At 39.2% G+C, this 15,774-nt stretch overlaps 2 protein-coding genes and 1 long non-coding RNA gene across 3 annotated transcripts; 2 read left to right on the top strand and 1 right to left on the bottom strand.

The window, feature by feature from the left end:
- Positions 1-769: 769 nt before the first annotated feature.
- LOC149104339 (uncharacterized) lies at positions 770-1,057 on the top strand. Its single transcript, XR_016201150.1, has 2 exons — positions 770-872; positions 983-1,057. It is a non-coding gene; the product is annotated as an uncharacterized LOC149104339 (long non-coding RNA).
- Positions 1,058-1,081: 24 nt separating this feature from the next.
- On the top strand, positions 1,082-8,983 carry LOC149104338 (uncharacterized). The gene has a single exon (XM_089270580.1). It carries the CDS (start codon positions 1,207-1,209, stop codon positions 8,857-8,859), a length of 7,653 nt encoding a protein of 2,550 aa, XP_089126706.1. The 5' UTR covers positions 1,082-1,206; the 3' UTR covers positions 8,860-8,983.
- An 859-nt stretch (positions 8,984-9,842) lies between these two features.
- On the bottom strand, positions 9,843-15,774 carry LOC110068075 (mRNA turnover protein 4 homolog). Its single transcript, XM_089270582.1, has 9 exons — positions 15,654-15,774; positions 15,299-15,357; positions 15,109-15,212; positions 14,215-14,305; positions 12,883-12,941; positions 12,675-12,751; positions 12,513-12,587; positions 12,049-12,125; positions 9,843-10,006 (listed from the first exon to the last, which is right to left on the bottom strand). The coding sequence occupies exons 1-9, from the start codon at positions 15,679-15,681 to the stop codon at positions 9,920-9,922; spliced, it is 657 nt and encodes a 218-aa protein (XP_089126708.1). The 5' UTR covers positions 15,682-15,774; the 3' UTR covers positions 9,843-9,919.

Below are 15,774 nucleotides of genomic sequence, written 5' to 3'. Positions count from 1 at the left end.
TATAAGTGCTTCGCCGCGTTTAGTTTATGTTAATATCTTATTCTGAGAGCGACAAGAGCTGGCCTCTTAAAAATGCCAAAACAAACAGGCACGATACATTTAAATTTCAGAAGGCGGATTCAATTACCGTATATTTGTTTAAAATCCTAGTCAACTGCAATTAAAGAAATAAAATAAAACGAGAATAGGAGAACCTATTGAAAAAGTACGCAAATGTGACCATAATAAAATATCACGACCGTTGTGTTTTGTGTAATATTGTTCCAGTTTGAAGCCTCTTTTCCTGTGTGAAGTGTTTAAATGAAAACAGTTCCGCAAAGTCCTTCTACGTTTTCACTTTGCGCAGAAATTATTAGGTCAATATTACAGGTATGATGTACAAAAGCAATATCAAAACTGACAGAGAAAATTATAGAATACCTCGCTGCGATTTTCGGGCTTTCGGTAATCAATACAAGGAATATTGATTTTATAAAACGAAATTAGCTCAGTTCGTTTTTGTAAACCAAATGACAAACGCAGATCCGAATATCCAGCTATCATTAGTTAAAACCAGCCAATCACATGCCGCGAGAGAAAGTCGGCTTCCATAGTTACCGAATCTGACATGAACACCTGTCGTAAACTTGAGAACTGGCGAATCACAAAGGGAGTAATGAAGACGGAAAATAACAACAACTGGCTTTTTTGCATAATAAACATCAGTCGCTCTTTCGCAGGTTAAATGGTCTTTTACAGCAAGCGACCAAACGATATGTTTATTAAGTTACGGTTTTGTCAACCCGGGAACGCAAGTGAAAACTACTTTTGAGGGACGTCGAGATTTCCCATGGATAAAATATGGATGGAAAACTCGCCTTGTATCAACAGTGGTAAAAGACTGTCTGTATATTTCTCCGGGTAATAATTATAGTATCAGACTATTGCGGTGTGTAGTTTTCATCACGCATAAAAATATCTTTTTATTACGTTGATTGCACAGCCGGGAGAGGATTGCGAAAGCCGAATTGTAAGCAAGGTCGAAATGGTAGTACAAGCCTTGGTGGAAAAGACAAAAGTCATAAAGGAAAGTGCATGATTTTGCGATGATCAATCTAACAACCGATTGAATGGATTGTATTTTCGCCTCCGTGAAGTCGTGTTGGACCGCTTGACACAACAAAAAGGCGACATCAGCGATACTCGAATTTCCATGCCCAATTGAACATGGCGAATTATACACGAGATAAAGAACATATCCACAAACAACTTGCACTAGCGAAAGAGACTCTCGTCAAATTAAGGGCGCTTACTGATTCGACTAATACGGAAAGTTTCAACGGACAGAATGGCGATTTCTCGGCATTGAACGGCGCCCATGTATGGGAGAACTATGGCGATGACAAGCACGACAGCGACGAGGGAGGGAATTCTGGATTGGGGATTGACTCGCCGAGTTTCGACCATCGTGCGCATGAAACTACATATTTTGTAAATGATAAATCGGCGGCCGCGCGTGATAGCCTAGCTAAAGCGCTGGGCTTGCAGGTGTCGAAATTAGAGGATGATTTGAAAGCGTCCCTGTTGGAGTACTTTGAACAAATGGAAACTCAGAAGGAGGAATTAATCTCCAGCTTCGAAACAATGCATGCACAGCTCCTGAAACATCAAGAAATTTGTCAGCAACATCGCAAGGAAGAGGCGGAAAGAGAGGCTTCCATGGAACGACTGAAAGCTGCTAAACAAACATTAGAAACGGATGTTGAAACATTGAAACGAGAAAATCTACAACTGAAGTCAGCAAGTCGTACACTTGAAAATGGAATACGTGGTTATAGAATTTCCCCAGGTTACGTTGAACCCGACGAGCTGAGCGAAACGCTGATGAAGGAGAACTCACGTCTGAGAGAAAAGCTTCGCAAATTCGAGACAACTGAGTACGCTAGATTGGAAAGAAAAGTTGCTCTACAGGAAAAGCTTTGCGAGTCTTACAACAAAGACATGGCATCTAAAGACAAATTGCTGAAGCGTTTCCAAGCTGAAAACCGAGGTTTGCACGAAGACGTTAAAAATCTGCAAGACGAAGTGTTGAGAGTGAATGCAAATCGACTGAATGCGGAGCAAGATAAAACAAGACTTCAACAAGAACTGCAGTTTAGCGAAGAGCAAATAAACACGCTGAGAGAAAAGTTGAGTAGTTCCAAAAAGGAAGGTAGATATTTACAAAGGTGTATTAGCGATGCAAATTCCAAAGCAAATATTTCTGGCGACAGTTTGTCCGAATTGGAGAAAGAGATTTTGGCCTTGCGTGAGAAATGCGAAAGTTACAGAGATAAACTGAATGACAAAGAACGGTTTCTGGCGTCTGTTACTAAAGAGAACCAAGGTTTAATCAAAACAGTGGAAGCCATGAAAAGGGAGCTTGCTGCCGTGAGGGGCGAGGAGCGTTCACTAAAGGTTGAGAACGAAAGGTTACAGAAAGAAAATGCTGACAGGGAGATTGATCGGTTGAGTTCAGAAACGACGAGTGAAGCTCGCAGCGGCAAGATTTCCAAAATGAAACTACAACTGCACGAGTTACAGGGCAAGGTCGATGAACTGGAGAGACAGCGTAAACAATATGATGACAGAGAAACCGAGTTGAACCAGGAAGTGCTTGCGAACCTCGAGAAATACACGAGAATCGAGCAACGATTGTACCTCGCCAAGAAAGAACTCGCTCAAGCTCGAGGGTTTTACGACACCAGCGAAGAGAACAAGAGAGATCTGCTAGCAGCAGTTGAGGATTCAAGAGCAAGAATTGCGTCATTAGAGAGAAAATTACAAGCCAAGCAAATGGAAGCTGAAGATGAGCATCAAATGAATGATGTTATGAAAAATAACCAAGATTTAAACGAAGAAAATGCGAGACTGAGGGCCGATTTCCAAACCTGCAAAACCGAGATTGAGGAATTGGAGGAGGCTCTTCAAAGTGCCCGCGAGCAAAATTCTTTGCAAAGAATGAGGTTGGATGCTCATGAAACTCTCATGAAAAGAAAGGATGAAAGAATTAAAGAACTACAAACGGAGCTGCTAGAGATTCACGATCAAATGAATACTTTGACCGATGAAATTCTCAAGAAAAATAGAGAGATAGAGGGTTTACGAATGGCAAAGATGTTACTCGACCAAGAACTTGACTTGTTAAAATCTGGGAAGCTGTCCGCAAGATCACTTAATAGAGAAGGTGTTACAAAGGATGGGTTTTCATCACATCACACAGCAGACCCTGCTAGCCCAGACAGTGGGTTCTCTGACATGGAACGAGAAAAGGATATTGACAGACTTAGAAGAGAAATTTTCTCGCAGGGCAAATTTCACCCTAGACAGTCTGTGTTGCACGAGGAAGGTTTACTGTCGAACGAAGAAGATAAAACTAACGTTGATCTTGTCCCCCAAACTCGCAGACTTAAGGAAACGGAGAAAAAGTTAGCAGATGTCATTGCTCAGAACGAAGACCTTAAAGATCGGGAACAAGAAGCCAGGGGTTTACAACTGCAAATGGACACGGAGCTACGTAAAGTGATTGAAGAAAACAAAGAGTTAAGAGAGAGGGAAATGATGCTCGCACAGGCCTTGGAAGAACAGCAAAATATTCCATCACAGGATAAAATCACAGAATTCATTGCACCTCAGCCAGAGAAAGAGATTTTGCGTTTTGATGATGAGCCGGTAGAAACAGCTATTTTGCAACCCATTCTGGAAGCAAGTCCAGAAAACAGTTTAGTATCATTGGAAAACGAACCGCAAGAGAGTCTCATCGATTTGAACGATGAGCTGGATGGTTCCACTACACAACCTCTTCGCGAGAAGGTTCATCGGATTGAGAACAGAACTCAAGAACTGGAAGGAAAACTTCACGATTATGAGGCGAGTTTGGCTAAGATGGCCGCAGAGAAAGAACAGCTGTTATCAGAGCTAGAACAAGCTCAAGAAAACCTCCAAGACATGGAAAACGAGTGCAAAATAGCTCAGGAAAACAAAGAGGAGCTTCAACAAATAATGCAAGAAGAATTGTCTGCAAAGGATGAAGAGGTTGCTAAGCTACAGAAAGAGCTGTCGGTGTTATGCGAGGAAAAAGAAGGTCTTAAAACGTTTGTAAACAGCTCCAAGGAGGAAAGTTCTCAGGCTGAAGAGCAGTTGCTTAGAACTCAGAATTTAATTCTGGATTATGAAACACAACAGGAACTTTCACGCAACAAAGAAAAATCTTTACAAGAGCTTTTCAGTCAATCTGAAGAAGCCAATGCAAATTTGCAAGTTCAGTTAGGTAAGGTAGAACAGCAATGTCGCAACGCGGAACAAGAAGCCAATAAATTGCAGCAACAGATACTACATGTGCAACAAGGTTCTGCAGAACTGGACCGCGAGGTCCAAGAACTCAGAGAAAAAGTTGCACAGGAACAAGAAAAACAGAAAGAAACTTGCGAGCGTTTGGAAAAAAGTTCATACGCCGAAGAGCAGTTGTTAACAGCTCAAGATATCATTCGAAACTTAGAACGACAGCAAGAATTTTCTAGCGATACAGAGAAATCTTTACAAGAACATCTGAACCAATCAGAACAGAACAATGCTAATTTGCAGGTTCGGCTGGGTGAAACAGAGCGAGAGTATCGCAATATCCAAAAAGAAGCGAAAGCATTACAGCAAGAAATACTTCTTGTCCAACAAGGGTCTGCAGGAATGGAACACGAAGTCAAAGATTTAAGGAAAAAAATTGCCCAGGAAGAGGAAAAACTGGAGAAAGCATCTGAAAATTTGAAAGATCTGCAGACAGAAAATGAAGAATTGCGACAACAACTAACGGATGCGAACAATACTTTAGAGAATTCATTGCAAGAGAACAAACGCACGGTTTTTGAGCTGCAAGAAGAAATCCGAGAGAAAGACAATCACGTCGAACAGCTTCAAGAAGAGTTGACTCTCGCTGAACAACGCCACGCTGAAATTAAGTCCCTATCGAGTAATAACCAAAGTGAGATTTCAGATCTTCAGGCTGAACTTATAGAGACCAAGGAACAATTTTACACAGTATCGCAAGAAAAGACAAGATTGGCGCACAGTCATAGAGATCTAGAGCAAACTGTTGCTGAAAAGGAGGAGAAGATCTTGGCTTTGGAATTAGAGAATAGTGAAGGCAAAAGGATCATTTCTGGGCAAGAAAAGAAAGTGGAAGAGCTGGTTGACAAGCTTGAAGATTACGAAAATGAGAACAGTAGATTACACAAAGAAAATGAACAATTCAGGGTGCGCTTGGATGACACATTAAAGACCCAACAAGAAATGGAGAAGTTACTGGTTGAATCTCAAGATGAAGCAAAAGCTCTTGAACAACAATTATCAGCAGCTCATGAAAGCATAACAGATTTGGAGACAGCGTTTGAGAGAGGCGAAGATAAAAATTCCCAAATGGAAGAAAACTTGCGCGAGGCCAAAGAAAGAATTACAAAGCTTGAAACACAACTAGAGGAGTCTCAAAAAGAGTGCCGCGCATTAGAGAAAGATTGCCACGAAACAGAAAAGGAGTTTGAAAATGCTCAAACATCTTTGAATTCCAGTCAGGAGAAGATTGCCAGTTTAGAGAAGAAACTGAAAGCTGCGGAAGAAAATATTTCAGACTTAGAAATGGCAAGAGACAACGGACTATCAAACGAGCAACTGCTGCAACAAAGGTTTGCAAATGCGCGCGAGAAAATTGACAAAACGGAGACAGAGAACATTGATTTGAAAGAAAAGCTTACGAAGATGGAAAGGAAGTTGGGAGATTTACTTTCCAAACAAGAAGCGCTTGAAGACAAGAGAGAAGAGCTGGAGAAGATTAGCAGCGACATTCGCCATGAATTGGAGTACGAACGAGAAAGACGACTGGCTCTCAAGCAAAAAGTTGAAGCTAAAGACAGGGAAAATGATGTTATTCAAAGAAAAGTTCAGCTACTGGAGAAAAATAAAGCAGAGAACGAAGATATTCAACACAAAGATATGGAGGAAAAAACAAAGCTGAGAGACGAATTATCACGCACTAAGAAGACATTGTCCGAGTTGGAAACAACTAGGGAGACTCAAGAAGAAAATATAACCGAGATGGAAGATTTATTGAGAGAGACGCGCGCAAAAATTGGTACACTGGAACATAAGCTGGAGGATTCAACACGAGACAACGCTGACTTACATGGTCAGCTGGAAGAACTTAACAGAAAGTTGAAATACACGAAGGAAGAGAATGTAGAGCTAGAGAAAAGATTGCAAAAGCAAAAAGAGATCAGTGATGAATTCCGGAATAATCTAGCGGAGCGAGAAGAGACCGCCTTGAATTCGAATTACAACCGCGACGCCGCTGAAAGAGCCTTGCAGTCTGTGAAGAAGGAGCTTGCCAGGAAAGATGCTAAGTTGAAAATGCAGAAAGAACAGATAGACGACATGGAAGTCGAGTCTGAAAAGACTGCCAGAAAACTCAAAGAAACCGAGGCTTCTTACAAGAAAGTTTGCAACGAGAATGATAGACTCGCGAAAGAGTTGGCTGATGTCAAGGCAAAGCTGGCAAAGCTGGAGTCGTTGTACAAAGAAAAAGCGAACGTCCCTGTCGAGTCAGAAGTCACAGTCGCTAGGGTATCCGAGCTGCAAGCCAATCCCGTTCAAGCTGACAAGTTGATTCGCGACTGGTCTGACAAACTAAGTACAGCTCAAACCAAAGTCACCGACCTGGAGAATGAACTCCTCAGAGACATAAAGAAACATGAAATGAGAGTACATGGAACAAGACCTGCATCTCAAGACTGGCGGAGAAGAAGCGCTGACAGTTTAGCCGAGTATGGCAGGCTCAGCCGAGCTCGGACTCGTCATCGATCTAACCGAAGCCGAGATAGCTCTGTGGATTCACTCAGATCAACACAGTCCATGTTTGACTACATCGATGAAAGCATCGCTGTTAATGACAAAGGTGCAAAGCAAGAACCGAACAATATACTTTCCGCTGATTCTAAAGAACGTAACCCTGTGGATTCAGATAACGAAGGTTTCTCTGGAATCCCTGTGGTAAAGGTTATTCCTAGTGAGACTGTTAATGTTCCTGAAACCGACACGCAATCAGCAGCTGCAGAAGAAGAATTTTCCAAGAAACTGGACGATGCAGAAAAGGACGCCTCCGATCTTCAATCCGTTTCACCAGCCACAGATGATGCTCCTGTTTTTTGGGAACCCGAGGCTTCATCAGAGCTACACATCGACTATCAGTCGCCAGTTGTTCCTGAGGGGCCATCAGGGCCAACAACTGCCACAGAGGATCTGTTCGATGTGACAAAAGATTTACCGGTCTTATTTTTCACTGAGTCAACATCTGTCGAAGAAACTTCCACAGATATGGTGGAAGATCCATTTGATGTGAAAACAGGGGATGTTCTTGATCTACAGATCGACTATCACCCACAAATTGTCACTGAATCTCCACCAGACACAACAAGCTCAACAGACATGGCAAAGAATGTGTTTGATGTGAGAACAGATGATGCTGTGGATCAACAGAGCGCCTATCAGCAGTCAAATGATTGCCAGCAGCCATTATTGATTGAGTCACCTTCAGACGATCTGTTTCATTTCGAGTCGCTCCCATCAGATAACTCCTCACTTACAAATGTCACAGATCTCACATTTCGATCGTCATCTCCTCCTGTCTTCCCTGACCATCCACTGCTTGTCACTTTTGATCCTTTAGACGCTCGGCAACCTCACCAAAACAACAATAACGACGAAGTGCTAGACCCATTCGAAGAACTAATGAAAATGAAAGAAGCCCATCAAGATGACAACAGAGACACTGACATGTATGATATAGATGACGTCATCATTGACGTCACAGATGGCGCGATCACTGAAGCCAATAATGACGCAATCATTGATGTTATCACTGATCCCCCACACAGCGACGTAGATGATATTGATGGTGACGTCACTAACAGTCGACCAACAAGCATCTCCAGTAAATATCACGTGACAGATGGGCCAAGAGGTGACGTTGTTGATTCACTGGAACGAATCGTACCAGTCCCTTACAACCAAAGAGAAACGATGAGTAACTTGACGCATGACTGGAGCAAGGAACCAAATGCCGCACGTGGTGATCACGTGACACATAGCGCTGGTATTGACGTCAATGATCCACCAGAACAAGTAGAACCAGTCCCCAGGCCGAGAAAGATGAAAGACAAAATGAAGCCGGCTTTGTGGCCCCGGGGAAGCAAAAAAGAGAAGACTGAAAATGATGGGAAGAGGAAAGATAAACCAGATGTGCAACCTTACAGCGTTATGATTATGGTGGATGATGAAATCGTCAAACCGCCATCCGATAGAAACTTAAATCTTGCTCAGGGAGAAATGAAGAAACAGAAACAGAAAGAGGTAATTCCTGCAAGACTTGCACTCGAGGAGGAACAAGAGGTTTACAAATCACCCAGCCAAATACGAAGAGAGCTGGAACAGGCAAGCAAGGAAAGCCAGCGACAGATTCCACAAAATACTAAGACAACACAGAAAGAAGTGAAACAAAACCCTGAAAAAGAACCCAAACAAAGACATGGGAAAAAAACTAACCAAAAAGCCGAAAACGAAGGAAAACAAAAACCTGAAAAAGAACCGAAACAAAGACCTGAAAAAGAACCAAAATTAAAACCTGAAAAAGAACCAAAACTAAAACCTGGTTCCTCTGGGAACACTTCTACTCAATATCACATTGAGGGGAAAAGCCACGGAAACAGCAACACCAGCAGTGATCAGGGCCAGGAAGGGGAACAAGACGAAGCAATGGGAAAAGGACGGCTTAAAAAGTTAATTGCTGCTTTTAACAAGTGATAAGATAATTTAGGAATAGACAGAAAGCAGTCGAACCTCACATGGCAAAATCACAATATCATCTAATGTCACTCAGAGGACATTCATTCATAATACGTTTTAGTAATTCCACTTCAAGTGGAAAGTGTAGGACCTTCTTCATAGAGGCAGCTTGTCAGACAGGTTCAATGCATACTCTTGAATCACCAGAGTCAATCTACAGATTCTTCCTACTGGAAACCTTTCATTTTGGCAACTACTAGTAAGGAGAGTTGATCATGTATCAAGACAATTTTACTTTTGTGATCATTGGTTCAATTCTTATAACCTGCAAGCAGTGTAAGGAGAAATTAGTAATCTCTAATTCTAAGTTGGCCATTAATGCAACAGCCTGCAGGCAGAGGTCTATGTCTGCATTGCTGGAAGGTAATATGGCAGAGTGTTTCATTCCAGAATATATCCATTCTCCTCCCAAAGAGTTTTTTGGTTTGAATGCCCCCCCTCCCTCCCCTTCCCCCAATCCCCCTGGAAATCACAATTTTGTTCACACTTTCCTTTAATGATTTTGGCTTTGACACTTCCCTCCCCTCTCATGGAAATTACTTCCAACAACCATCCTTGGGTGGGTATGGATATTTTCTGGAACCACACAATGGCTAAAAAAATGTTTTAGCAATGGCCAGAAGCTTCAAGTTGGTCAAAACGAACAAAACTGAATCAGATAGTTCTGGACATTTTCCTTTCAGGAAGTCGAATAATGCCATTTTAAACCATTTACCCACGAGATTTTGGTTTAAATTACAACACATAATGAATGCCAATTTTTTCACTCATCTACAGTGTAGGAACAAGCCACCCGTTATTAGCCTAATGAAGTTTTAATCTTTTAAAACAATTTTTATTGCATGCCTTAAATTTGTTTGTTTGTTTGGTTGGTTTTTTTTCTCGTTTCGTTTTTAGGACAAAGAAGAAATGTAGAGTTTTTAAAACATCAAGCATTGACATAAAATTCCATGTCTTTTATTACATTCAAATTTTAAAATGTTTATATTACAGATAGCAATAGTTTGTTCAGTAGAATCTAAGTAAGTTCTTCAAATGTTCCATTCTTGGACCACATACACAAAAGAGAGATGTGAAATTCAGCCATTGGGTTTCCAAAGAGTTTCTGTTCATAGAAACAAAAATAGATAGGTTATTGACAAAGATAGGGCAAAAATCTATCTTTTAGTTTTCACGCCATTTATAACCTCAAACTGTTTCCAAAGCTGTATACAGATTAGTAAAAAAAAACATAACAACTTAAAAAGGTATCAGATAATTGATCCAAAGGTACGCATTTGTTACAGAGGCTTTTATCATTGACTTTTTACAACTACATGTTGAGACAGTGAAGTTATATCTCTAGTTAGTAATACAGTGGAACCCCACTTCATGGCCACCCGTCAAAAAGCACCTCATTACAGACACTTTATTCAGACCTGAACAAAAGCTCAGTCAGTGACTTTTTAGATTTTTGTGGCCCATTGGTGACAGATTATGGGGTTCTACTGTATTTGAACAATACAATTGATGTCTTTACTACCTTCTGTAAGAGTGAAGTGAAGATTACTTCATAGAAAACATAATTTTGCAAACAGAAGCTGCTGTTATCAATGACTGTACTAAAATCTTTGTCTGAACAGATCATTACATAGATGTACTTATGTAGAATCCACTATTTTGTAAGACTGTTTGAGATGAACACAGAACAGTATATACTCAGTGACATGTAAATTGCTCCTAGTACTAAGTGAAATATTGCCAAAAAAAATATTAATACTTATTTTACATTTAAAGTTATCCTAAAATGCAGACAAACACCAATTTATAGTGAGAGCATAAATAAACAAGATTACTTTATATATTAAGCACGATCAATTAATATAAACACGATTATTCTGCATCTTTTTGTGTTTATTTACTAAGTCAAAGATAGTTTTATAAGAAGTTGAATGGCGTTTGTTTTTCAGAATTTGTGAGAAAATAGGAAATGAACCAAAGGCATCTACGTGTATGTAGAAATATATTCCTGACGGTACATGACTGTATATTCATAAATAAAATTAGTTGCTCTTTGAGTGGTATCAACTGAAGATTATTTTATTGCCCGTAGTAAGAGTAATAAAGACTGGTACCACAAGATGATTACTCCATGCATTAATAATAATCCATACATAAAGAATATTATTATCAAGATATTGACTCCATCAAAACTTACCTGGAACACTGACTAAGAAATAGAAAATTGTGTTTCATGTTTCTATCAAGTTTAGTATCAATCTACTAGCATTCTATCACAAATACCGTTCTCTGATTGGCTACGCTATTCACTATCTATTTATACAATAGAGCGTTTCTGTCGAGGGACTATCGGCTGATAGTTGCCCCGCGGAAATTTGATGTTCTTAAAACAAATATTTGCCCGAGAAGCGAAGCTTCGAGGGCAAATATGCTAGTTTTTAGAACATCAAATTTTCAAGGGGCAACTATCAGACCGATAGTTCCAAGACATAAACACTCTATTGTCTTTATCGTTTACCACTAAATTTTCTTCTGCGAGCCAGTTCAAAAATCATATTGAATCATTTTCAACTTTTTTAGATGCAAGCCGTGAAAGCCAAATATAAATTTGAAAGAGAAAGCAATCAGAAATCCACTGAATACAATTTGAATTGTTTATTTTCTATTAGCGCGCTTATTTACAGAAACATTTTCACGGACGAGCACTATCCATCCGGGTATTTTCCTCGGACAGGCACTATGGGCTGATAGTGTCTCTTTGCAGACGAACACTATCGCGTCACATGATTAATTAAACCAATAAGAATCGGAGAGAATTTAGTGGTGAACTATAATCTGTGATAGATACTGAGTAGTGTAGCAGTGTGCCCTTGTTAACAAAATGATGGCTGCTTCTTGGCCTTTTTTGAAGTGTATGTGAAGAAAATTTAGATGAAGTTTTGAACGACTAGTAGATTTATACTATACTATATTCGCTCTCGATTTCTATGCGTGATAGTTGATGAAATCTCGAGCTCATAGTCTTATTGCTTAATAGAAACACAGCTTTGAACACGTGCTTTCTTACAGGGTGTTTGCTCATCATTCATGTATATACAAGCAAGTACAGTGCATACTTAAGCTACATAATATCAACAGATTTCTTACCAGAAGTCTTGCTTGTTCAGGGGTAAGCGTATCACCCTCTTTACATATTTGAAAATCACTTTCAAGAGTTATGATTCCTATAAATTAAATTGATCTTCATTAGATACATGCCAGGGAATGACCACACAACACTCAATGAGAAAGACTTACAATAGATATCTTGTCATCCATGCCAGATCGCTTGCAGATAGATATTGACTATTATCATTAAGCAACAAAAAAAATCAAAGTGGACATCAGTCATTTGCAAATGGAAAAGAAGATAAGGATAAACTTGGGTTGTATGTTCTTTGTACATCATGTTGTAATTTTGAATCAAGATTCAAGACAATTCTGCAGTGCAGCAAAACTCGACATTCTTTATTCGAGCGAGCGAGCCATCCCATACAACACTGATGCATATGCACACATGTAAAAGACCACTGACATGTGAACTATGACACATGCATTCTTTATGCAAGTACCTTTCTTAAGAGTTGTGTTGAGGCCTAGCTGCCTGAGCTGTGGTTCCATCGAGTGTTGAAACTGTTCTAGAGGACCTGAAAGTTAAATAGTTTTATTCAAACTTGCACATTATGCATCAGGGATATCACACTTCTGTGAGGAATAAAATGCAGAATGAGCACCTGCATCTATTGTGACATCACTTGTTGCTTCATTGCCTGATCTGGCATAGTCCAGCTCACTGTAATCTTTAAACCATCTGGAAAATATGAATGATTGACAGACTGATTGGTAAGGTCTGCATACGAGCCAAGTGGCCCATCAGGCCAGAGCTTATCCCAGTTTCTGTAGCATAAAATGACTTGGAGTATTTCTACTCCTTTTCTTTACCTGACAACATCATCTTTTGCCTGATTTGTAAACATCAATCCACATTGACCTTTTAGTTTCTAAAAAAAATTATTAAAGGTAAATCACTGTCATTCATCAACAACTGAGGTAACAACCAGTCAGTAGATAGATTGTAAGCATCACCTTTCCTTGATGCCTTACATGTGTATCTTATTTTATATGTCTTAATAATTCTTATTTATTAGTTTTTAATTCTTAGTCAGCAGGACCCTGTTGACAACAGCACTTTGTACTGAAAGGTTATCCTGGGTAAATATTCAATTATTATCGCTATCGTTATTGTTATCATTATTACTATAATTATTATTTTGTGCTTAATCCCATGAGAGAGGGTAGTAAAGGGTATTTTCATGATTCGTGAATGGCCTAATTTTTTTCCTGTGAAATGTGAAATGGTCTGATTTTTTTCGTGAATCATGATTTAATTAGAAGCAGTGAACTGTGATTTTGCAAAATAATTCTTTGTGAAATGAGAAAAAAGTATTTAATTCCAGTTCGTCGTGAACCATGATTCTGGCTGTGTCTTCTATTATTTTGGACAGTAACTAACACTATTGTGTGACCATAACAGGACAATCATCCCTCTTCGTGTTCTTGCTTGGATTTCTTTTTGTTGCACACAGAGCAAGAGGCAGATGAATGATAAAGGCATCTAACAAAGCTGTGCTTTGGGCGTAACTTTTCAAATGTCCTAAGTTACATAAGCTCATGTCAAAAAATTCCATTTTTTTTTCATGAAACATGAAATGCCAATTTTATTTCTCGTGAATTGTGAAAGAACCAATTCATTTTCTGTGAAACGTGATCTTGACCCCCCCTTTACCACCCTAATGAAAGAGGTGATGACAGTAACGATCATTACCTTACCTTTCCAGATTTAAAGCATCTACCACACAAGACTTCCATCAACACTAATGCCTATTTTTACCACAATTGCTACTAATCTCCAAATCTGATTCACTAATTTGCCGTTGTCGATAAGAGTCCAGACAACGCTGCTCGCATCAATGTGTTGCACAATGCCTTTTTCAGCTTGCACTATGAAAAAAAAACCACTTTCTTTGACATTGATATTGTGGTAAAAAACAAATCGAAATGTGGTTTAGCGTGGTCTGTACTCTTATCAACAACGATATGCATCATCACAGTGGTCAAAATTTGTTGTGGACTCACTCAGCTGCACCTCGTGAGTCCACAAACCACTGTGATGACGTGTATCGTTGTCATTAAGGGTACAGACCACGCTAAACCACATTCGATTTGTTAAATATTTCCTTCAATGTAATGCTAAGACATGAAGTTTACACTTACATTAGCTATCTTGTGTAGGTTCTCTCTGTATTCTGCTTCTTTTTCTCGTCCAAGTGCAATGGTCATAACTTTGTTCTTACCAAAGAAAAACCTGGAATGGAAAATAAAAAATAACCATGGATCATGATGTTAAATACATGTAGTCTTAACAGTACAGTAAACACTTAGATTAATTTCATTTATAGTCACATTGTTTGTTACATGTATTTAGAAAGTGACTTCCGTTCAACAATCTTGACTGCTTTGCTTGCATCACTAACAAATGCATGAAAAATCCCTCAGAAAAACGCATGTATGGTTTTTCATGATCATCCAATCATGAAAGCGATCAGTGTAAAATGGAGACTGCAGAGTGCATGTTTTTTACATTATCCAGTGCTTATTATAAAAGGAGCTATTCAGGCTAATTGCAGTGAAAGTGTACAATCAGGGTAACCTGAATATCACTCCAATTAGCCTGCATATCACTCGGATTAGCCTGAATATCACTCAGGTTAGCCTATATAACACTCCGGTGAGCTCTCAATGATAGAAATGGTAACATGATTCAGTTAAAAATAATTATTCTATAGTCTGCAGTCTGCATTTTACCCTCAGTCTGCATTTTACCCCGGCCTAGTCTGCAGTGTGCAGTCTGCATTTTACACTGACTGATCATGGAAGACCACCAAAGTAATCCTTATCATAGAACAGTTTAAATATAGTTGAGTTCAACGATACAGTTGCATTGATTTAGCACATAATAAACAATACTATTAGAAGCAGCAACAACAGTAATCCGGTATTTAAACATAATTTTGATTAAATTAGCCACAGGTTTGAGTCACGTAACTCATGATTCAACTATGAAGTGTTATTTGAAAAAGTTATTTTTTCTCTCATCAACTATCTCACCTACTGTGCTTCCACTCATTCCTGACTTCCTTTAATTTACTATTCCTCATGTTTTCCACCGAGAATACATAGATGAAGGCATAATTATCAACACATTCTTGGATCTATCTCACAAAAAGACATCATTGTTAATTTTCCATCAAAACCTTGATCGTGATATTGATGATACTTAAACAAAAAGACAGTTTACCTCTTTCACCAGTCCTGTTTTTAAATCTAAGCCTTTTTTCTTTGCCTTTGTCAGCGAAACTACAAAACAGAAAGCCAAGTTTAATACTTAGCGAGATTACTACGCGATCATCACGACCCGCAACAACGAATATGGGTTTTGAAACTCTTAAACAATCCTATAAACCTGAACTGAAATCAAATAAGGTTTACAGCAGCATGAACTATACTGGCTCTGAGAAATACAATGATTTTGAGTTCTCTGTTGTGGACAAGCTGTTTTCAGTTGGCCGTCATAGGAGTAATCACTTCTTTTGGTGTTAATATCACTTATAATGCCAATGATTCCACTTCAAATATGTTTTAAATATAGTTACCTGCTCTGTTTCGTTTGGATTTAGGCATTTCGAGGGGTTAAATCTTCTAAAATGTGATATGAAGTTCCACTCAATTCTCCTCTCCACGTGAAAATCAGAACCTGTAATGGGGATATCCGCT

This window comes from Orbicella faveolata, unplaced genomic scaffold, assembly GCF_042242905.1.
Source record: "Orbicella faveolata isolate gen_17 unplaced genomic scaffold, um_ofav_v1 contig_34, whole genome shotgun sequence".
In the NCBI taxonomy this organism is placed as follows: Eukaryota; Metazoa; Cnidaria; class Anthozoa; order Scleractinia; family Merulinidae; genus Orbicella; species Orbicella faveolata.
Note: the sequence above shows the minus strand (reverse complement) of the source record. Positions and strands in the feature narration are given on the sequence as shown.

What these genes read in the sequence shown, in the direction of transcription:
- LOC149104338 (XM_089270580.1), top strand. Translation starts at nt 1,207, where the DNA reads ATGGCGAATTATACACGAGATAAAGAACATATCCACAAACAACTTGCA.
- LOC110068075 (XM_089270582.1), bottom strand. Translation starts at nt 15,681, where the DNA reads ATGCCTAAATCCAAACGAAACAGAGCAG. An exon ending in ACCTACACAAGATAGCTAAT is followed by an intron (nt 12,942 to 14,214) that starts GTAAGTGTAAAC and finishes AATTTTTTTTAG; the next exon opens with AAACTAAAAGGTCAATGTGG. An exon ending in CTGAACAAGCAAGACTTCTG is followed by an intron (nt 10,007 to 12,048) that starts GTAAGAAATCTG and finishes TTCTATGAACAG; the next exon opens with AAACTCTTTGGAAACCCAAT.